At 48.5% G+C, this 23,621-nt stretch overlaps 1 protein-coding gene across 28 annotated transcripts in view; it reads right to left on the minus strand.

Annotated features, from left to right (window-relative positions):
- DLG1 (discs large MAGUK scaffold protein 1) overlaps positions 1 to 23,621 on the minus strand; it is a 149,634-nt gene that overhangs the window by 2,164 nt on the left and 123,849 nt on the right. For 9 of the 28 annotated variants that reach the window (XM_051991560.1, XM_051991559.1, XM_051991549.1 and 6 more), the window contains 14 exons: positions 22,381 to 22,501; positions 20,171 to 20,327; positions 16,781 to 16,883; positions 16,227 to 16,341; positions 15,283 to 15,459; positions 14,469 to 14,538; positions 9,818 to 9,917; positions 6,495 to 6,536; positions 5,834 to 5,869; positions 4,255 to 4,305; positions 2,235 to 2,336; positions 1,965 to 2,137; positions 1,468 to 1,577; positions 559 to 650 (listed from right to left, as the gene is read on the minus strand). In XM_051991560.1, coding sequence (XP_051847520.1) covers positions 559 to 650; positions 1,468 to 1,577; positions 1,965 to 2,137; positions 2,235 to 2,336; positions 4,255 to 4,305; positions 5,834 to 5,869; positions 6,495 to 6,536; positions 9,818 to 9,917; positions 14,469 to 14,538; positions 15,283 to 15,459; positions 16,227 to 16,341; positions 16,781 to 16,883; positions 20,171 to 20,327; positions 22,381 to 22,501 — 1,449 coding nt within the window. Of the gene's footprint in view, positions 1 to 558; positions 651 to 1,467; positions 1,578 to 1,964; positions 2,138 to 2,234; positions 2,337 to 4,254; positions 4,306 to 5,833; positions 5,870 to 6,494; positions 6,537 to 9,349; positions 9,384 to 9,817; positions 9,918 to 14,468; positions 14,539 to 15,282; positions 15,460 to 16,226; positions 16,342 to 16,780; positions 16,884 to 20,170; positions 20,328 to 22,380; positions 22,502 to 23,621 lie in introns of all 28 variants that reach the window. The other 19 variants (XM_051991567.1, XM_051991556.1, XM_051991557.1 and 16 more) reach the window with 7 other exon arrangements.

Below are 23,621 nucleotides of genomic sequence, written 5' to 3' on the forward strand. Positions count from 1 at the left end.
GGGGGGGGGAAGGGGCAGCCCCACTGCCACTTATTGGCTCTGGTCTTAAGAGAGAAAGCTGCTGCCCTGGGCCTCCCAAACAATGCCGGGAAAGCTGGCCCTCGATCAGCCAATGTCCCGATGGCTACCAAAGGCAAACAACAACCTGCCCTGCCTCTTAGCTCTCCTGCTTCTCCCACCCCATCAATTCTTCCTTTGTGATCTGGGGCTAGATTAAAAGAGACAAGGAAAGCAAAAAACAAAAAAAGTCCTCAGCCCCCTAAGGGGGAGGCCAGTAAAGGGAAGCCTGCTGGTGACCAAGGGCCAAGTGACAGCCCCCCAAGTGCTCCTGCCGAGCGCTGTAGGACTGCTCTGTGGGAGATGGGAAGCTGATGGTGGGAGGACAGAGGGGAAGGTGGAGTCATGGGTACCACCAACTCTGGGTCTGGCTCAGCCCGGAGTTCCTCCCGCTCTCTATCTCCTCACCCGCAGTAGCTAGGCACAGGCTTCTGCTGGGAGATTTTGGAGTGTCAAGGGACCCGTACCCATAAACCTGGGGGAAAGCCCCCAGAGGCAGACCTGTGAAATGCTCTGTAAACTCCTGTTCCAGTTTCACGGCTCTCTCAAAGGTCTTCCGGGCTTGTTCCTCCGTCAGACGCTTATTCATTTCCCTGCAGAAGAGCGAGAGTCAGAGAGGAGGCTCCCAGGGGGCCCCATGGCTCTTGGGACTGACTGAGGACCAAGAACTCACTTCCTGTTGGATAATCCTTCCAAGCCCATCAGAGTTCCACTGGGTGACGTTTCTGCTTTTAAAAGGGCAGAATCCCGTCCACACCGTGGCCAGGAAGGCTGAATCCCAAATCTTAACAGCCTTCCCTCTTCTTCCCTTTCTAACCAAAGGAGCCCAGGGTGAAAGGGGGTTAGGAGAGTGCGACCTCGGCGCTTTCCAGGGCTGACAGTCGCGCCAGACTCATAAAAAGGTGGGTCTGTCTGGGCTGGGCCAGGCCAGGGCCCTTTGCAGTCCTGTCCACATCTTAGATCTGGGCCCACCCTCGCCCCAATGAAGAGCCGGCAATGTAGTTTGCAGGAAATGCCCCTCGGCCAAGACGGCAGCGAGCTTTTCTAACGACCTGGGAAAGGGCATCGACCTCCTGAGAGCGTGTCCAAACACGGACCAAAGACGGACAGCTGCCTCTGACGTGTCCGGCCACGGGACTACGAGCAGGACTGCAGCTGCACAAGTCTCTGCCAGTCCGGGGGCCCCATCGTCACTGCTGTTGCTCCCCTCCCCTCCCCCTTGCCCACCACAGGCGAGGCAGCTGGCACACCGAGGGCCTGGCCTTGGGTCTGCGTGGGAGACTAAAGGCCTCGGACAGCAGATGACCGCTTTTGCTTTCTTATCAGACTGCTCTGCAGCTTCAAGCATTCTGTCCTATGGCAATGGGTGAGACCCTTTCCTGGGGCTCGAGAGTTTGCTTTTAAACTCACATGATATTCTCCACAGATTTGGGTTTGATGAACACAGAGATGGGGTAGAGCTGCGCAATCTGCAGCCTCTTGATGGCGTTTCCTGAGACGTCCAGAATGCAGTGTTTGCCCTGAAACAGAAACAAGGAAGAGCACGGGCCGGTTACTGCCTCCCGCTGTGAGGCCGCAGAAGGCCCGAAAGGGGAAGAAGCAGTCCGGGTTCTGAAGAAGGGAGACCCAGCACGGTGACAGCTAATGGTCCAATCCATCCATGATTCCCTGGATTCAGCTGAGGGGGAGGCAAGGCATAAGTCACAGGAGCTGCCAAGGGCGCCGACTAGACCATGGGGACCAAAGGGTCATTTTGTCTGACTGCTCAGAAAGCTCAGTGAGCTCACGGGGAACTCAAACTGAGAGCGGCAATGGAGAAGGAGGGCAACACAAATGAATTTCTGGGACAGCCTCGCCCTCCTTCTGAGGGGGGCCGTTTGGGCTCCAGCTGCCCGGGCCCCACTCACCTTCTCAGCAACCTCGCGCACAGACTGCACGCTGGTTCCATAGAGGTGGCCGTTGTACTGCCCGGCCTCGATGAACTTGTGGTCTTGGATGTCCTTTTCCATCTGTTCCCTCGAGGTCACAAAGTGGTAGTCTCTACCGTCCACTTCATAGTCTCGCTTTGGTCTGGTGGTATCTTTAAAGAGAAGATGACAGACCCCCTGGGGTGAAAAGGGGGCCTGGGCACCAGGGCAAGGGCAGCCCCTCGAGGCCCGCCAGACAGTAGCACTCACGGGGAACGCAGGAGCCAAACTTATCCGGGAATTCGGAGATCAGGTCATCATTGATCCTGTCTTTCATGGGTCCCAAGACGATCACAGGTCGAGTGTAATTAACTGTAGAGACAAAGACAAAAACAGTCACGGACCAGGAACGACCCCACGGCGAAGGGCAGGACCTCCCCAGACAGCAGAGACAGAGGGGGACTGCATCCTCTTGGGGGGCTCTTGCAGTCCCATGTCTGTGCCCTTAAAACCTCAGAGGGACCCAGCAGGCCACTGGAGCTGGCTTTCCTGGTAGCTGTAGGCTGCCTGGGCACGTGACCGCCCCTCTGCAATCAGTGCAATGCCAGGTGACTTCCTAGACTGATGTGCCCAAGGCCTCCTTGCACAGAAGCACTGCCCAAAATGAGAAAAGCCTGATCCTGATGAGGGGTCCAATATGGTGGGCTAATGATGGAGGCAGGTGAGTGTAGAAAGAACTTGGGGGCACCCAGGAAGACAACAATCCAAGGCCTGGGGGGAAGCGCCACCAGCCTTCCAGACTGTTGCCAAAGGGACCTTCATGCTGAAGATGAGGATACAAAAAGTCTTAGGACCTCCTCAGCATCGCTCTGCTACTTCGTCATCCTGGGAGGGGTCCTCGTGATTCAAACAAGTCAGAAAAGGGGAGTCACTGGGCCCCTAAAAGAAAGGAGACACCCACACTCTCCCATGGGGAACACCTACTTATCGGTGTGCCAGATATGAGTGATACCAGCTCAACCGACAAGCTCCTACTCATCATGAGCTCAAACAGCAATGGAGACATAGAGTAAAAAAGCACAAACACTTCTTCAGAACTTAAATGAATACAAGAGAATGGTCTGGGGGGCTCAGCGATGATGCCGGAGCTCTAGACATGAGGAGGAAGCGCATGCCAGGCTGGGGAGGGGGCTCCATACGCAGTAGGGCAGAGAGATTGGGCCCGATGATCCTGGGGATCTGAGGAGTCCGGCTCTGGGCGGGGAAAGGTCTGAGAACCACGGCCAGGCCGGCAGCCAGCCAGGGTCTGCCATAAGCTTCGTGACGTTCTCTGCTGGGTGTCTGTCTCTCCTCACTGCCTTTTCTGGTGCGCTTGACCCAAAGCCTTCCCGATCACGGCAGACACTACACCCCCTGTTCCTTCTTGTTTTTCCCTGGCGGTCTTCCTGTTCCCATCCTTGGCTTCCGACAAACACCCATCTACGGGCAGGACCACCCCTCGGGGCTCTTGGAGCTGAGCTCCAAGGCCATGGTGACAGAGCCTCGTGCTCCCGACTGGAGGATGAGGGAGCCCCATCACCGGTCCGGCGTCTGTCTTTCTGTCCAGTTCCCAGCGTGGCACTTGGAAGCAGCGAAGACTCAATAAGTATCAGTTCTTCTCCCCTCCCCAATCGTAACCAGTTGTTTCCAAAGTTCGCTTGATGCGCCCCTCACAATCTCAGAGCTGGATGGGATCCTACAGGGATCCTGGCTCGTCTAGAATTCTCGAGAAGATCTCGAATGAAGGGCCAAGCTCTCCTGGGCAGAGCTCTGCTTTCAGGTTCTGTGCCCTCTTCCCTGGGATGCTGCCAGGAGTCTTCCCCAGGGCAGAGAACCGAGACCTTTCTCCTGTGCGGGCCTGTCTCTAGTTCCCTAAATCGGAATGCCCCAAGCCTGAATGGGCTCCACAGGAGCTCTACCCGGTCCTGCTGTCCCTCCTCAACCTGAGCTCGTGACCCTTACATTTGGTTCAGCCCGAGCCCTGTCTAGCCCCGAGGTACCTTTTCACAACTGGATTTTCTGGCCTCTTGGGTCAGACTCTTAGCACCCCTCCCTGCCAACTGAGCCATCCCAGACATCCCAGGGAAGTGATGCTTCTTGGAACCAATCCACAGAATAAAATCCTAAAGTAACAGTTTCACCCAGAAGCCGTTAGCTCTCTTCTCCGGGATGAGGGAAAGACCCAATAAAACTCTCTATACTTGTTTTTTGATGCACACAGGCCCATGTACATTTAGTAGCTTTCACAAACCTTCTTGCTGATTCACAGGCTCATAGGACAGGACGTATTCTTCTTGACCACCTGTGACAAAGTTAAAATGCAAATGAGAAGTCTAGAAAGAACCTCAGTTAACATCTATCCACCCACCTACCCATATGTTTATGCACATATAAAATTTGTGTTTTCCTAGATTAAAGAAAAAGACAGGTGTCAAAAAAAAAAGTTTCACCTAATAAGTTGTTATGGCAACATTCATTAAAAGAACTGGCAAATCAACCAAATCAAAACGATGAACTTGAAAAATTAAAAGGAGCAATAATATACAAGGAGCGATTCTATTTACACAGTCACACATTTTATGCTACTAATTTGGTTGTCTTATTTTGTGTAGTTCTAACTGGGTGGAGGTGAATTTTTATGTGTCTATAAAAATATAACCACCACTATAGTTTTTAAAACTGCAATATCTGACAGATTCATGACAACACACAGATGCTTGTCCAGCCATCCCTAAATTGGCATTCCTCTGGCTTCTAACGATAAAACGTTGAAGAGTTGAGGGAATTAGAAACAAACCAAATTTGCTTTCTTGGGCCAGAAGGTTGTGAAAGATTTTCTTAAAAGGAGGTCAACGTATGTCACTGACAACTCTTCTGTCGAGTGATATTTCTGTTACATTAGGAAAAGATAGCGACAGGATCCAAGTCCTTTCCACTCCAGAAGAAGGACAGCTTGGAATTAAATGAAAGAGCTCACACATTCTGCTTTGGAGTTAAAAGCTTTTTAAATGTCAGAAGCAAGTGTCTGAAATGTGTTTCAGCTGCCATATCCTTCCTCTGAAAAGTAAGTGTTAATGTGCAGGAAGGCATCTTATGTAAAGATTCTCAGAAGTCTATGAATTATAATTGAATCAGACAAAGTTCATAAAGAAAAAGCTAAAAATATAATTACATAAAACTCCAACTAAAGAAAATTCTGACTTCTGAAATATGACCACTGTGGCCACCTACTATACCATGGGCAGATGAGGCAAACACATGTGAGATAGCCCAGGAAAGCTATTCACCTTGGGGAATCTGCTTGGGAAATTTATCCTGGGTGTGCCACATTCTAGCAATGGCAGCTGAAGGCCCATCTTGGCCATCGGTATCTTTCCCTCTCGGAACAAGCATTTGCTATTTTAAACTCTTTCAATGGAAGGTCCCGAGTGTTAATGCCTTTAATTTGGTTTCCAGGTAAATTTAGCAGAAGATGAGAGAGATACTTCGCAGGTGGTTGTTTAAATATCACACATAAAACACTAAGACAAAACCATGCAGTCTACGTGTTTTCATGTCTTCAAAAGCTCATGCAATTGGGGATTGGGGGAGACAGTACATACTCTCATGACCTCCTGAGGGTGCTGAGTCACCCAACTCTCCACTTGCCTGTGACCGCTCCTGCCCCACCCACCCCAATTAGGATAGAGCCGCCTTGTACTTAGTCGAAAATTAGTCAAATGGAACATCGTCCAGTAAAAGCAAACCTTGTCCACTATAAATGAGGGTCAAAAGTATATACTGTCACCGTGGCAAAACACGACAGCAAAACACATATTAATAGAGTGGACCTTGTGAACAACCATACTCATCTGCAATCAAGATTACTTTCAGATTAGACAGCAGTAAAAAGAAGTTAGAAAGGAAATTTTAATTTTTTAAAGTGCTGTAAGTGAAAATAAAAAGCCCCACTTCCTCCCTACCCCCAAAATCTATCAACTAACTTAACAATTTTGGATTTTAGAGCCAAAAAAAGTCACCCGGTGGACCAGACTTAGTATGGGTAAGTGCCAGTTTACAAAAGGAATCATGTTAGGCAATTTCACCGTCTGGTCTGTTTGATTCAAAACTTATGGCCAAAAACCTTGAGATGATGGAAATCATATTTGCTGTTTGTGATTGTGAGTTATATTGCAAATGAACCTAAATATAGATGTTACCTTATTACTGTTGTTAGAAAACACCTTATAACTTAATGAAAAGTAGAAAAAATAAATTCTTTTCAAATGAAAAATGTATTTCTTCTAAAAGATAGTAACAAATTACTCAGGCACTTGGTAAAAACAGTGGCTCATTCTTCAAACAATTCACACCAGTGTCTTAATAGTTGTTATGTTTTTACAAAGTTGCTTCACTTTCCCCCCCTATGTAATGGAACATCTTTGCAACCCACATGAAGAAAACAAATTATATTACTAGGGATTAAAAAGAAATAAATAACAGAACACTTACGGTAACTACTTTCACTATCGCTGGCATTAGAAGTCACATGCTCTGAAATTGCAACACAATGGAAAAATAAGGAACCATAATGTCATGAATTTAGAGAAAAGCTGAGAAAAATGATCAAAATAAAGACAAGCTGACATTACTGAAAAACGAGACACAAAGCACACACAGGCAAAGAGCTCATCAAAGGATTCCTGCTTTTCCCTGCAGTTTAATTCCATTTTGGACATAAAAGTCAGGCTTTCTTCACTCTAGATAATACAAACCAGGTGATGGGGGACGCCTAGCTGAGACTGGGGTGGGGAGGGACGAGGTGTAACTGAGGCCCCACATTTGGCACTGAGCAAACATGTGCTTTCCTCCGAGGCAGATGTCTGCCGTGTTTTCTTTAATCCAATTCCTTTTTCTAACTCTCGAGTGAGAGAATAGCTTATGTTCTGAGTTTACAGGCAAAGCCCTTTTGAAGATATAAATTCTGAAACTACAAGAGAAGGAAAATCCACAGGTATAAGAAGTAGGCTTCACAAGTTGGGAATACTGAGGCTGTGCTACCAGCTATGACCAATATTCTTCACGAGTGGATTCCCTTAAAAACATCTATAAATACTGTGTCCACAGGCTCGGCTTCCCAGCCGACTATCACCCCGTCTCCGACACCAGTGGGCTGGCTTGGGGCTGGAGGAATGACTACTTGGCTGGGGCCTGGGGAGGGCAGCCGCCCATTGGATCCCTTAATAGTCTGAACAGCCAGACATGTCTGCGAGATTCTCCCAGGGCGACGTGAGCCTGCCTTCCTTTGGGCACAGCCCCTGAGAAATCGGGGTCACTTTCCCACCACCACCCGAAAGGCGGTGAGGAGAGGGGTTAGAAAACCTTGGATGCTAGAGAATTTGGGCAGGGAGCTCTAAGAAAGGCGTCAGTCACACCTCGTCACCTAAAGAGCCCCTACAATCAAAGGCTTCTTAGGGAGGGAGGGAGAAGAAGGGGTGCCGTTTGGGATAGTGGAAGCATCCACCTTAGGCCTGGTCAGGCTAATGCCGTTGCACAGCCTAAGCTCTCAACTCCTCTATCTTATTTCGTTCTGGTCCTGGAGGCTCGGGATAGGGAGAAGAGCCCTGCCTGAAGAACCAGACATTTTTGCTCCGACCTGAAATAGGGACGTCTGATTTTTCACATCCAACTGTCTGAGGAGGGAAAGTTGTGGCCCCCGAACAAGCAACAGGTGAACTGACTTTAAGGCCATGGTAAATGAAACTGTAAATTCCTTGATTGAAAATGGATTAAAATATCTGGCACTGCTGTCGATGTGAGAATCCAGCAAATGCTACAAATACCAGATGGTCTAGAATCCAACGGGAATTCTAAAACCTCCCATGCTCACAAAAACCTTGGAAGGAAGGCACCAAATTCACCCCTTGGTTCCACTGCAGCCACTTGTCTGGATCTGAGGCCTAAAGTGCCAGCTGGTCAGTGGCCCGGAAAAAACAAAGAGATTTCTGAAAACCCAATGGTTCGCTCGGCATGACAGCCGCCTGCACTGCGGGCCGCCTCCTTGAATTTCTCAGGTCTGCCCAGGGTCACTGGGCCAGCTTCCATGCTCATTTAATCTGACATCCCACTCAGTTCTACTGCAAGTTTCTTATTCTCATCCCAGGTAATCTGAGAGAAATGAGGATGTGAAATGCCAAATTGTGTTCTTAGATATATATAAAAACATATTTATTCACATCTACTTTATGTTATTTAGTCTAAAAGCAAAAGGCAGGCCGAGAGAAACTGAAGAAGAGGAGATAAAATACAGATTCGATGCTTGCCTTTCAAAATTGTCTTTTGAAAATAGCAATCACATGGGATGGAGTGAGGGGAGGGGACGGTACAAGTAGAGCTGACCCAAAGGCCACTTTGACCATGGCACTTCCCTGACAATGACTAAAGTTCCAGAGGAAGAGGGGCCCAGGAAGGCTTCTGGAGGGCGATGCTGGAACGACAATCAATGCTTCTTGCGGGAGGCAGATTGGAAACCGGATCAGCACCCAGGCCAAATTAAGGTCTTTTGAAATTATTCACATGGCAGCAATGCAGAAGTTACCAATTTCAATTTTTTTTTTTAAACAGAAAATGAATTTAATTTTGCTTGATGAGGCCAAAGTAAGTACTGTACTTGTGGGATAATTAGTTGGAATGGGGGCCATTTTCCTGCTTCTCCCTTTTCTCTATCACTTAAGGGGGTGCAATTGAAGGGTTAGGCTCAGCTTTCTCCTCTGTTTTCTAAATGAACAGACTGTTGCTCGTGCAAGTTTCCCGACACTCTTTTCCTCTTAGTAATCCTCGATTTTATACATGATTGCTGGGAAGTGTTTGCTCTCTCCACCCTGGAAGAAGCGTAACTGGGGGTGGGGAGCTGCCTGGCCCATGGCCTGAGGGACACTGACCAAATCCCAAGAGTCAGGAGGGGCAGCCAAAAGCATAGACAGCCCCAGGGAAGTGACATCTAGCCCTGCTCCATGACAGCCATGATGTCCAGGGCAACCCATTCCTGCTCGGGGCTTTACGCTGCTAAAGCTTCCCTATCAGGAGGCTCAGTTTTAGTGTTTAAAAATACCAATTTAAAATTTAAGAAACCACAGCCAAACATTCAGCAAAATTACAGAGAGGAAAATGTGTTTTTAGACACAGGAAAGAGAGAGAAACAAAACCGAGGGTGGGTTTTAGGGTGCCTGATAACCCAGGCACAGCATCCCGAGCACTCTACAAGCGCGCTAGGTTACGGGGCTCTCTAGGCCAGGGGCGCTCCCGCTCATCTGAGGGCGAGCGGACAAGGTCGGGTCTGTCTATGGACGGGAGTGGGGATCACTTACTCAGGCCTTTTGATCCCATGTCGTCAGGGATCTCCTGTAGAGAGTAGTCCCCAGAGAGCAAGCGATAAAAAGATAATCAAAGAAAACAGTCGTCAGTCACGTACAACCTGGGAGCTACAACAAGAGACAGTTCCAAGACCATGGCAGGTGCGGTGCTTGGCAGAGGGGCGCCCCGGGGGACTCGACGGCTTCTGGGGAATCAGCTCCGACCACGAGGCTGCCCAGCCGAGCCCCCCGCTCGTGTGACACTCACTTCTGGAAGGCTAAAGAGCGGGGGGGGTGGCATGAGTGCCAGCCACCGAGCAAAGGGGCCGTCACGGTGATTCCGCCGATGGCTAAGCGCCGTGAGCCCCCTCCTGCCAACCTGGAGCCTGCTGGCGGCTCCTGCATCACCTGTGGCAGCCCTTGAAACTGTCTCCATGGTAACAGCCTCCCGTGGGTGAGAGATGGCGGCTCCTGCATACTCACGGTCAAGGTCACTGGTTTCCTGCTCACTCTGGTCCTTGCTCTTGTAGAAGGGGAACTTTCGGGGAAAGAGGTTCTTTTTACGCTTGCCATTGAGTGACTGCTGAAGAAGAGAAGGGGGCAAAACAAAGGGGGTCTAACGTCGGTGTGGACAACGGCCCGCCTAGCAGCCCTGAGGAAGCCGACTCTCGTGACCACATCATGCAGTTTATAACGGAAGCGAACTTGCGTTTTCACCAGAAACAGAGGGACCTCCTGGTCGCTCACAGAGCCCGCTCCGAGGGGGTGTCAATGCTACTTGACTCAAAAGCACAAACTAGCCTGTGAGCAGCTGATGGTGCCCGTCTGGCCAGGCTCCCTGCCTACTGAGGGTGACCCATTCTTCCCCTCACTCGTAGCCCTGGGAGTTGGAGCAGCCGATGCCTTCCTCACTGCTTGTGTCTGAGAGACACTGAATAGCCGGGGGGCTGGGGGACAGTGACCCTGGGATTGCCTGGGCGGGCAGAATTTCTCTGCCAGGGGTTCCCAAGGCCTTGCTGGTCTGGGGGTCCAAGGGCAGCTTCACCAAGGCCGCTGAGCGAGCTGGTTTCCCTCCCTGTGCCTCCAGCCAGACTCCAGGCTTTTCTGACTCCTGTATCACTTCTGAAAGGATTAAAATCTCAACTGGTTCTTAGCCCAGTGTCCCAAGGCTCCCTGCTTGGCCCAGAGGGTGTTCTCACAGCACCTTGAACTCAATTCTACAAAGCCATTCCATTTTAGACAACACCCCCTCCTTTGGCCCTCAGTTCCCAGAGCCCCTCAGCTCCCGGTCCGACCTCCTTCCCCCAAGGCTCCTCTGGAAGGTCGGTGGACCAGGCTGGGGGCTGCTGAGGATAGTTTCCCTAGCTTTTAGCTGGAGAACAGAGCAAGTGTCTTGGCCATTGCTGGGGCAAAGGCTGGGCAGGGTTACAAGACAGTGATCATACGACCAGAGTCAACCCCGCCCCCCACCGTGTTTGTAAGGGGTCTCCTGGAGGGGAGGGGCCGGGGGGACAGCCATCTAATGGAGAGACCAGACACACAACTGGGGGGGGGGGGGGGGGAAGGGGGGCGCGGCTCCCATCTCTAATCTGGAAAAGGCCTGGAATCAGCCAACAAGAGTCTCCATCAGCCCGACAAACAGCAGGGCCCGCTTCAGCTCAGAAAGATCTGAGGCTTTTAATGGGCAGCAAGCTTAATATGATTTAACAGCCAAGAAGGGGAAGAGTGATCTGGGAGGAAGGGATGAGAAACAAATTATGCCTCCATGGCAGTGGGACCAGCTAACAGGCACCAGATGGGGGCTAAGGATGAGGGGGCAGGGGGCAGTGGACAGCATGCTGTGGCTATCTGAGGGGCTCCCTCAGGAGCTCCCAGAGGGCCCTCCTCTCGGCCTACCTGATCTGGCTCTGGCAGGGCCACTGTCCTGCTCATAGCTGGCCTCTCCTCTCCTGCAGGCTGCCCCTGACTCCAGCAGGCCGCTACTTTGGAAGTCACCCTGGACAGAGCATTGGCTTTGGACTCAGCATGACCGAGGTACTCACTGGCTACTTGGCCCAGGGACCTTCACCTATCTCAGTCTCAGTTTCCTTATCTGAAAAATGGGGATAATCACATCTCACTCCCGGAGTTGGGAAGACTGAATGAGATGTAAATGTTTAAGGTGCTCCCTGCTCAAACCTCCATCACTATTCCCTATTCCTTATTCCTTATCCCTCCCCCTACAGGGTCCCCAGGCCCTTCGGCCTTGCTGACACGGACTCCAGCCGCACAGGGTCCACACTGGCTAGTTTTCTGGTTATTCTCAGTGCCGAGGGCAGCACGCCAACACTGAGGCTCCTCCAGGTACGTCTTATTTCCTTTCCTTCATTTCCTCTTAAAGCAAAAGGAGGCTTTCCCATCTGGGAGGGGAAGAGAGGTGAAGACGGTTCACCCCTTTCTCCAGGGGAAGGCCGGACCCATGGCTCTCCTAGCCGTTTCTTGCCAGCGCTATCTAGACCTCTGTCCCCTCTACCCACCCACCGTTCTTATGGGAATCATCCTGGGCGGGCAAAGGAAGGCCCTGGCTTGCCTGGAGACCCCTGATAGCTTTCTCCCTCACCATGCCTCTGGCTCTCCCAGAAGCACATGTCCTTGGTGCAAGCCGCCATCATGCAGTGGCCCAGACCAGGTCCCCCTCATCTTGTGTTAACATAGTTTGTTGTGGAGATTAAGTGCAAAGTGACTTTATAATATGATCGTCTTGTACAGAAATGATCACGTATACAACGAATGGCAATTTCTGTAGGCTCACTACTCTCACGCAGCTGTACGCTACTTTTGTATTGCTCTTTAAACTGTGTGTGGGGGGAAATCTAGGTTTCGAAGCCTGCAAACACAAATAAGAACCAGTTCTATGTAGTGAACAAAATTCGGCTGATTAGGTAAAAATATGTAAATGAATAACATTTAATATGTCAAGTAGCATTTTATGGATCACCAGCCTTCGCTGAATTTGAACAGGGAAGAACAAAGGCCTACACAGACATTGAGGCAATTTTCCGATCTTCCTTTTAGGATAAGATATATTTTTGAAAACTGTTTGTCTGTGGTCTGTTCATTCAGCACGAAAAAGCGATTCGTTTTTGAGTTCAGCACAATTTGGTCAGATTTTGATGGACCGTTCAACAGAATTTCCACCTCTTTTTACTGCATATATTGTGGTCAGAGTCAGTTTCACAGCAAACAACCCAAAGAAAAATGAAATTTAAAGAGTTTTGAGTCATGGTTGGAAAAAAAATCAGTCACAATGTGGAATCTTAAGAACATTATAAGAACACAGAAGATGAAGAATTGCTGGTTAGTCGAAAGATATTAATTGCATTAAAATTAATGAGGAATCCTCCATATAACTATCAGAAGCCAGATGAAGGATTCAGCACAAGTGAAACAGCCCAAGCAAAAGCCAAGAAGGTGCAGAGGGAGGGAGCGCACAGCGTGTTCGTGTGCGCTCGCTCGGGCCCTTTTCTCCATTTTCCCAGAAGAAAGCCCCGTCGGCATGCACCACTTTTCACCGCGGATGCTGCTGGCAGATGGGGCGCTGAACTGGTGTGGAATAAGGTAAAAAGGATATTAAAGAAAAACCCACAAACACGCCCACGGTGCGCTGGCCACCGGATACCATGAAACATCTGGGTGGAAGTGGGAGGGACTTTAATGAGAAGTCACAAGTTTCAGCCGAAGTGGGAAGAGAGGAGGGCACGGAGGCCGCAGGAGACAGAAAGGCAGTTCTCGATCAATGGCAAGCGTATTTCCCCCCTCCTACCATGCACTTTGGGCGCCCGGGTTAGGACACAGGGACCGGGGGACAAACTGGGTTATGGGCAACAACGAGACTGAGACGTCCAGGTCGTTAATGCAGTGAGATCTGCTCACACTTTCATGAGTCACAACATGCACTTGGCTGTCACCGAGACATACTTACTGGCGCCTGACTGGCTAAAGGCTCGCTCACAGCGGAGCGCCTCCAGCATCCACGGCTCCGAGCCGCCTCCTTCTGGCTGGACTCAAGACCTAGCGTGCTAAGACTTTCTGGTCTTGCACAAGAGCTGCCCTGCTCTGACCTTGTGGCATGGGAATGGGGGCGGGGTATGCAGGCTTGATGACTTTGAGAATACTAATGAGCCCAGAGTCGGGGTGTGGGGCCGGTCTAGGTTCCCTGCTAAATCTAATATGGTGGGGCTAAAGGAAGCTCTTAAGGGGATCCTTTTAGCCTGGGATGCCAAAGGCCCCCCGGCAAGTTCACTGAAGAACTGGGGCTTGAATCTCGGTCTCTGCCTGCCTGGCCCCCGCTCCCTTCCCCAACCCTGGGATCTGATCTAGGAGATAACAAACTCCCTTTTTTGAGGATGGAATTTGGGTTTTGCAGGAGGACATGGGTGAATTATCTATGGAAATAAGCCATACTGCCTTCGGTCAAGGTCTTAGTCCAAGCCTCCACTGGTGTTAATCACAGGCCAGTCCTCACCACCCTGGGCTCAGCCCTGGACCCCAATAAAACTTCTACGACAGCCTAACTGCACATGTCACTGCAGCAGGCAGAGAAGGATGAGGGCTATGCCTGGGGAAGCAGGATCTGCGCCAGCCTCTTAGGACATTTATCACACCCCAACTGTATGCAGCTCAGTGCATCTGGCAAGTATAAACGGACTTCCAAGATGAGATGGAAAAAAATCTGCCGACATTTTTGAACAAGGATAAAACTGAAGGCAGAGCAGCGGGAGCAACCAGGGGAATCCTATGAAGTGACACTCAAGGAAGTTTTTTGATCCTTTCAAAGAGTTCCCAATGTTATCATCTACCATTATTTGTGATAAGGACACCAAATAATTCTGGTCTGACTGTTGCATTTTGAGACAGGATGCAATCTGTCTCATTCAGAAAAAAGACTCTTTACTGAAAGCATACTGCTAAGAACATCTTCAGTCAAAATAAGTTTGGGAAAGTCATGCTCACTTCTAAGACAGAAAGTAATAATGAGTTTGTTTGACTAAAAGATCATCCTTCGTTTAACATTTCAGTTCAACTAAAACAACATAAATTGTTATCCAAATTTACTGTCACTGAAATTTTCAAAATATCAAGATTTCTCACTTACCCCTTTATCTCCTCTTGTTTTAGAATTAAATTTCACTGTTTTTAACCGGGCTCGTTCTTTCTTCTCAACTCTGCCAAAAAAACCAAAACAATAAAGCATCCATTGGTGCCATGTTTAAGATTGGTCACCAAGTCTGATCTTGACACAGCAGTATTTTCCTAATAGTAACAATAACATTTAAACCTTCAAGCAAACTAATAATATTGTTGAAAAGTGTTGTTCTTTTATTTATTAAGCCTGTAGTGCTTTAAGAAACTCTTCAAACAAAATCATCCAAAAATGATTTGAAAATCCAGTGCATTTCTCTCTCTCTCTCTCTCTCTCACCAAACGTGGAGATTGGCCCTGGCAGGGCCAAGGTCTCTTTGTATTCCTGGTGCTTCCCTGCATTTCAGTGTTTAGTGACTGACTTGGACACGGAGAGGTTGCAACCTGCATCCCTGAAGGGATCTCCCATTATGGAGGGGAGGATGTTGGTCAGCGGAAGGCGCTCATGACCAAAGAAGTGTGAGGGTGCATGGGTGCATGAACTCTCGTATCTTGGCTGCAGGGGAAGCTGCAGCTGAAGAAGGGGCCAAGCCCCACCCGGGGAGGCCCCCCAGGCTTCTTCCCTTGCCTCCCCCACCAACCTTCTCAGCTCCAACATTCAAAGCCATCCCTGCCACCACCGCCAAAACAAGCCATCTCTGAGCGCCACGTTACACATGTACACACATACATCTCATAAATACGTATAGACGCTAATTCAAAGGGAATCTGAAGCTGGGCTCGAGATTGGCACCAGACACCGACAAGACTCCACAGAAGTAAAGTACCTCCGTTTACTGGGAATCACACCGACTTCGTCGCTCTCGCCGTCTGGCGTCACCTGCCTCGCTTGCCACCATTCGTCGTCAGAGGCGTTGATGACATGAAGGATGTCCCCAAACTTGAAATTCAGCCCTTGACTGGGAAGGCCGCTGTCTTTTGTCTTATCATAATCAAACAGGGCTCTAAGATTCAGGAGATAAATGACAAGTCAATCCAAGGGGAGACTACGGCGGGGGAGGAGCGGCCCGCAGTGGGCTTGGTGGGAGCCTGCTGCAGTCATACCGGGCCCTCCATTACCTCTGTAACACCCGGCGCCCCCTCCAGATAGATGCACACACGTGGACAACAGATAGGGCTTCTTCCTTTTGGGGACATGGAGGGTTCCCCCCACTCTTGGAGAGAAGGGAAGGACAACCAAAGGCTGGAGACTAGCACAGGAGGCTCCCCTGGAAGCCAAGTCCCCATTAGGAGAATGTCTCCCCCACCCACAGAACCGCCCACCCTGGCCCTTCGCTCTCTATGGCGGCACACGCTGTTGGTCTCCCGCCTGGCACGGCGTGGGCGCCTCTTGGCTTGGTGGCCGTGATACTTTCTCCACAAACCCCCCAACCTGAGCCATGCTCAAGTGCAGGTCTGCTCACACTTCTTTCCAGCCAAGAAACCCTTCTCCATGAAGCCCAGACGTGTGACCCCTCACTGACCATCAGCTCCCCGAGTCAGTGCCAGCTTGCCCTTCTGTGGAGCATAAGGACCAGCCCGTACGCTGTGTCTCCCAAAGGAAGCGGAGTCTGTCTGTGGGCACTGCCTTGACCTCTCCCGCCCCCACCCGCCAGGCCATGGACTGCACGTGACCCCCACGAGAGCCAGGTTCCTTCATTTCTGTGGTGTTCTGCCCTCAAAAAGCTGTGACTGGTGAGCGATCGCTGGCGAGAAGGGAGCGGATACTTGCCTGACGTAGAGGGAGCGCTTCTGGCTGGTCCGAAGGGAACCCGAGCCCGAGCTGATGCTGCTGTTCATCATTTGTTCCCGTAAGTCATGGATCTTTGCTTCAAAACGACTGTACTCTGTTGTTAGGCAAGGAAAGAAACGTTTTCTAACAAAAACCCATCGGCTCAATGATCAACTTGCTGTGCTTTTTACTATACTGGCTTGGCCTTGTGAAATGGATTTTGCTTTAATTATTTAGGCTTGCCTTTATCTCCAAAAGAATTATAAATTTATTCCTATACGTAGGCTGGAAGGGAGATGTCCGAGTATTTTAGATACTCTGCTATCAGGAAAGGAGCTGCTCTATCCATTTCTTCCGATTGCATTTTGTTTGCATTAGACATTCGAATGATTTCTGTGGATCAAATCCATAGCCTATACTTTGCTCCATTTATTAATTTTTTCAAATAATTTGTATTTGTCTCTTTAGCATTCTCTAGATAAATCGTCAAATCTGCAAAAAGAGGCCATCCCTCCCCCCGCGGCCCCTGCCGCTTTCCCCATTCTGGGTGATACCTTCAGGCCGATACTGGGCCACGATGGTGACGGCCTGACCAGCGTTCTTCAGGGCCGCTGCCGCCTGTTCGTGAGTAGCTGCTCGGAGGTCGACGCTATTCACCTACAAATTAAACAAGACGTCATGGGACACGACCTCTGGAAGTGAGAGCTAGAGATGCTTTTAACATAGACAAGGATAGACACTCATTCCCATTGTTTTATTCAGGGAAAATGTTTCCTGACTTGGACGTGAACGTCTTGTTCCCCTGAATTACAAGCTGCCACACACTTCGCTCTTACCACGTCTTCTGCTGTCCCTCCCCACCTCACCTTGTCCCCGCTGCTGCAAAGTACCTGCCCCAGATCTCTAATACCACTTATTCAGGTAACCAAACCAAGGTCACCTTTAGCATCTGACCTCGTCTCTAAGACCTTTAGTTTTCTCATGAATAACTGCCCTCCCTTTTATGATGATGAGCAAGATCAAGAAGGACTCCACCATTGGGATGTGTTCGATTTCAAAACGTTTGACCAGGTCCAGGGGCTGCCCCTCCAGCCATGCTACCTACGATGTGTGGAGATGTCGGGGAGGGGGCCCAAGTCTGGCTTTGTTGCCTTTGTTGTGAGTGGGGACGGTGACAAACCCCCAAACGCAGATCTGCCAGGGTGGCCGGGTAATGAGAGCCAATCGGGTACAATGGAGGACAATAGAGATCTAAGAAGTTCTGGATGGGCTAGAAACAGGGGAGGAGGGTGGGAAGAAGAACCAGGACTGTCTCTGTTGACCCCTCAGAAAAATTCCCTCAGTCCCCAAGCACTTATCTTAAGCACCCCTTCTGTGCCAAGCCCTGAAGACACAAAGACAAGGAGCCTGATGTTGGGTGCCCCAGTCCAAGACCTCCCTTTCCCTACTCAAGGTTGTCTCACCAGATGCAGCACAGCCCACAGATATCTGATAGCTGGATGGGGGGGTGGGGGGGGAGCCTGCCAGCTGGGAGGGGAAGCTGCATAGGGCAGGGGGGAGCCGCTCTAGGTCCAAACTCACAGGATAATTGAACAACCACAAGACTATAAGATTTCATCTCATCTGCACCTGGGACGGTTCCACCACGGCCTTTGCCATTGCTCACAAGTGTCCTACTTCCACGATCAAAAGTTCTGAGAGTTTCTGATCAGACCATAGCCTGCTGTCCTTCCATCTATCCCCATGCACCCTAAATCAATCCTCTCACCACGTCCACCAAGCCTTCCCCCCAAGCGCTCTCCTCAGGCAGCAGCTCTGTTCCGGTTTCATATCAATTGGCACGGTGTGGAGTCGGCATGCAAATCCCTGCTTGCTGATTGGCTCACTGGAGGCAGAGTTCCCATTGGCTTTTCCTACCCATTACCCAGGACATTCTACCTGCCTTTTTTTTTTTTTTTTTTGTTTTTGGTTTGGACTTAAAAAAAAAAAAATCAGTACAGGAAACTCCTGTCATGGAGACCCTCAGCACCAATGCTGACTAGGGACTCCTCCCATCTAACTTAAAGAACTTCAGCTTGCCTGGGGTGCTTATCATGGATATGGAGGGGGCAGGACTCGGCTCACACAGCCCATCCAACTGTGAGGTCCTTCCTTTTCACGCCTGTGACCCTCCGGCTTCCTTGCTCACTCTCAGAAAACCTCTCCTACAATCTCATCTGTTCCCATGAGTCGGAGACGACTTCCAGATGTCTGTCACTAATCCTGGTCCTTCCTCAGAGCACCGATCCCACAAACCCAGTGGCCTCGTGGAAATCTCCAACCTGATGTTGCTTCAACCTGTCCAAAACAGAGCTCATTTTCTTTCCTTCCAGGCCCAGCCTTCTTTTAAACCTGAAGGTCTTTGTCAATGGCACCAGCTATCTTATTCTCCGGGGTTCATAGCCTCAAACTCCTCCTCCTCATTTCATTCTCTACACACATGGCATCAAATGCAAACAGAAATGGGTCCATTAAGCCACACAGCAGGATCCCCGCAGTCAGGAAGTTACCTTCTGCACTTTCTTTGGCTTCCGGTGCACTGGCCAGCAATCACCCATCAAAGAACCCAAACCGCTAACATTTCTCCTCCTTACGGAGTCAGAGCTCCGGCTCAGGCCCTCGTCACTTCAGACTCGCGGCTATTGTTTTCTGTACTTCTTAATCCAGCTGAGTTTAGGCCACATCACCCCCTGTACCCCCTATTATCTCTGGGACGACCCCCAAACACAAAGAACCAAGTCCTCTTGAGGCATTTAAAGGTGATCACACTCAGGTTCCCTGCTAGGTCACAAAAGTACGTCCCTAAGCCAGGAAGGTAGTAAACAGTCTTTATTCAGCACTCTCAGCATGCCATGCTAAGGGATGGGGACCCAAAGAAAGGCATAAACACTGTCTGTGCTTTCAAGAAAATCCCCATCAAACAGGGAATCCAAGTGTTCAGCAATAACTCTGTGCTGACAAGCTATAGAGAAGAGGGAAGGAAATCTCAGAGGGAAGGGGTTGGGGGAGGGGGAGGATAGGATCTGGAGGGACCCCATGAGATGGACATGGGGAAGGAAAGTATCTGAGAGCGAGAGGTCAGTGAAAAGGCTCGTGCTGTCTGTGTAGGTGAGGGAAGTAGCAGAAGAGCTAAGACAGGCCACAAGAGAGAGGCTAGAGAGAGGCCATGGGACAAGCACTGCATTCAGCAATTCATAACCCCCCCCCCCCAATTTTAATGATGAAGGTGGAAGCCAGAACATACAGAGTGAGAGCTATGGAAACAAGCATCTATTAGGCACCTGCTGAACACCAGATACAAGCTCATTGGGGGCTTCTGACACCGGGGAGCCGGGGGCTATCATTATACTTGTTGACAAGGAAGGAAGCATTAAGTGCCCCAAGCCTCATCAAATGCAGGCCTTCCCAATTCCTGGTCTGCGCCTTTGTCCATGGCACTACCCCACGAGTGAGTGGAAACAGGAGGGAGTACCCAGAACAGGGTAAGGGGAACATGTCCATGAGATGGCTCCTTTTTTGGGGGGGAGGGGTGCAGGGCTTGGGCTTCCTACCACTTCATATACAAAGGCCACTTTTCATCCACATGGCCTGGACACCTGGTCGTGAGGTCCAGTAACCTGGTGTCCTCCCCAAATGACCTGTTAATGGTGGTGTTTGGGGACAAATAATCACAGTGGCTTGTGGGGAGCAGAGGCACGCCTTTGGATGGATTACCCCTCCACCAAGTATCCTCCCTGGGCAGTGCCAAAAAGAATTACAAATCATGTTCTCAAATGAACTATTAAATAAGAAATTCTCACTATTAAAACTTTCCTCAGTCTACAGATGCCCCCGTGTTTTACTAGAACCATTGAATATTCTTAAAAACCTGAAACGAGAAAGCAATTTTATTTTCCAAGTCTTACCGATATGATCCGGTCTCCTTTCCGGAGTTCTCCACTAAGATCGGCAGGCCCTCCAGCAAGAATAAAGGAAATAAATATTCCCTCTCCATCTTCCCCTCCTACAATGTTGAAACCGAGGCCAGTTGAGCCACGATGAAGAACGACTTTCCTTGGTTCCCTAAAATAAAAGATAATAAACAATTGAGATACTTCATAAAGTAAAACACAATTTATGATTCTATTAGCCAGAAATTTCTTCTCCGTCAGCTGAATATCTCATGTTCACAAATGATCACCCTAAAGAATTAAAGTTCTTGAAGCCTTTTCTCAATCATTACTCCAAAGATGGAAATATGTTTCATGGTAGCAGTGAGTGCATTATATGATGATGTGATTTAAAAAAATTTTTTATTGCCTATACATAGCATTTAAGGCAGAATACTTGATATGTGCCACCAACCCATCAAAGCCTTCTGATTGATATAAGATAATTTTTTTCTTTTTATTTTCAAAACATATGCAAGGATCATTTTTCAACACTGATCCTTGAAAAATCCTGTATTCCAATTTTCTCCCCTTTACCCCCACTCCCTCCCCTAGATGGCAAGTAATCCAATATATGTTAAACATGGTAAAAACCATCAGAACATGAAAACTTCATAGACAAATGCAAAAAAGCAGAAATGTTAAATCATGTAGATGTTTAATAAATGTTTACTGACTGATGGACTGAATGTGTAAAATACCTTGACATTTACCAACAGCACACATATGCAGGAAACCAAAATGAAAATCGCTATATTGAAATCCAGACATAAAAAACTGGAGAAATACTGATTATAGGGAAGCCGAGCTAATGGCATAAAAAGGATAATATTGCCTACCTTCATTTTTTTAAATCTAATACCATACTAATCAAACTACCAAGGGCTCAATGATGAAATTCATCTGAAGGAAAAAAAGGAAAATCACTTTTTCTTTTTTTAAAGTAGAGATACAATCGGGACTTCTATCAGAAGCACAAGATCTAAAACTCCAGGAGAAAACAGAACCATCCAAACAAGCTATCCCTGGTTAAATGAGAAAAGTTGCTCACTAGACCAATTCCATGGAAAATCAACTACAGCAAATCAGCCTGGTGGCTTAATGTTGGCTAAAATTCAATGGTGGTCAAAAACAATCTGGCAGAAAACTGGACAAGAACAATCCCTTGGCTCCCGTTGCATGAGATAAAACCCCAAGGGAGAGTTGTTCCTACCACTTGAAGGGGAATCCAAAAGCAACTCAGAAGAGAAAGAAAGGGCCTTTCAGTGCTTCAGACAGGTAAGCCATGAAGACGGAACAAGGGATACAAAGGGTCACAGTCAAGAAAGCAGTCAGGATTACACACAATTAAAAACTGTTTACACAAACAAAATCAATGTAGTTACAATTAGAAGGGACACAAGTTACTTGAGAAAACTTTGGCAGCAACTTTCACTGCTGAGAATTGCACTTCCAAGAATTAAGAGGAATTAATCAAAATCTATAAAAACAAAAACCGTTCTCCAATAAACAAGTCGTCATAGAACATTAAGAGATCATTCTCCAGGGAAGAAATCCAGGTTATCAGCCTTATGAAAGCAGCTTCAAATCACTAGTAAGGAGAACAATGCAAATGACAGGCAACATCTGCTGAATCAGAGTTACTTACCAAAAGAAGGGGGCCCTGTTGTGACACCCTAAATCATGCCTTTCACTCAGTCAATACAGCCACCCCTCAGGACTCTTGTAGGCAGAAGCTCATTGAGAGAAAAGTACCCAGAACTAGGTCCCCCAAGTACTCTGACCCCCAGCACACTGCAGAAACAGTGGAGAACACTGCTCTGTTCAAAGGGGGTGGACAGGAGACACCCTTTGGATGTAGCTAATGTATGACTTTATTTCGCTTCACTGTGGCTAGCTATTACAAGGATTTGGTTCTTTTTCCAATGGTGTGGGGCAAAGAGTGAGAGGGATGGACAAAAACCAAATATTGATGGAAAAATTCAATTCAAAGAAGCAGCACATGGACTGGTTTTTCAATGCAATCTTATAGAAGAAAACCTCTGCTTAAGTTGAAAAGGGGTTCTTTGATCATAAAACAGGTAGAAATTAAATCTCTCAGAGCAATGCAAGTTCCTTCAACTCTTCAAAGATGTCATCTTATGGATGACAGACTGCAAGGGAGAAAAAAAATGTCAGCTCCTTACCTTGTAATTTCATCATCTCCAGGCATCCCTTTGGGAACTGGGGAGTATCTGGCTGGTGATGCTGGTGTTTGGCCCAAATAAGCAGGTGGACTAATGTGGTTATCCACAGGTTGAGAATAAGCTAGAAAAACACAACAGAAAAAGAACTAATTGCTTGAGCCATTCAGTACAAAGGAAAGTTATTGAATTTAACTCAGTAAGAAAATCATGGTCATCATGTTTACAATTCTGGGATTATTTCCTGTTAAGACTTAAAGGATTCCCATGGAGCTTGTCCACAACAGGTCCTAGAATTCAATGTCTCTCTGTTAACAGTTCAATCCCTAAACCTTACGGCTCAGTATAGGGAGGCCCCTCAATAGAGCTGCCTCTCTCATGCACAGGGGCCAGCCAGGTACTGGAGGCCTTGGGGAAAGCCCCTCGGATGCATTCTGAAGCCGGAGCCCTCTCAGAGGGCCCTGACAAAGCTGGGCTCACACACTAAGCCCCCCACAATAACTCAGCCAGACTGAGATGAATGGAATGAGAAGAGACCGACTGGCTGGTAACCACCACAATGGACAGTGGGCTGGGTCTGGAGCCAGGAGACCTGCCTTTACCCGAGTCCCCAGATAGCCACTTCCCCTCAGGTGCCAATGGCATCTCTTATCTCCCAGGGGCGTCGCAGACACCTCCTTCCAGACAGCCGTCTGACTCCCTCTGTGAGCAGAGAGCTCTAGGAGGTGCAGCTTCAGTCACCCCCAAATCCTGCTGTTGGCTTGCCAGGGCTTGGCCTGTGCTGAACTGAGCTCCATTCTCACCCTATTAAGCTTTCTGACCTTCTAACTTGTCTTGGGATGCAAACTTGTTTCACCCTATTCTTTTTTTGGTTCTGCCACCAGAATTAGCTTTGAGGTCTCATTTTAATGTTGTTTGGAGGAGAATTTGGGAAAATTTCCTGTTACTTTTTTTCTATTTTGTTAATGTTTTTAGGAATATAATTGCCCCTTTGAAGTCTGCTTAATATATATGCCCAAAATTTTGGTACTTTTTTTCATTGTTACCATTTTCTTATGGTCAAAGTTATTAATTCTAAAATTTGTCCTTTTAATCCATTCATTTCTTAGAATCTCATTGTCAAGTTTCCTGCTAAAGAACATATATTCCTTAGCAGTCCAATTTAGAAGATGACGTAAGTATTCTGGATCTAGTTTCTCCAGCAATTTGTTATTCTATATTATTCTTTTAATCTGTCCAAAATA

Source organism: Antechinus flavipes, chromosome 3, assembly GCF_016432865.1.
Source record: "Antechinus flavipes isolate AdamAnt ecotype Samford, QLD, Australia chromosome 3, AdamAnt_v2, whole genome shotgun sequence".
Classification (NCBI taxonomy): Eukaryota; Metazoa; Chordata; class Mammalia; order Dasyuromorphia; family Dasyuridae; genus Antechinus; species Antechinus flavipes.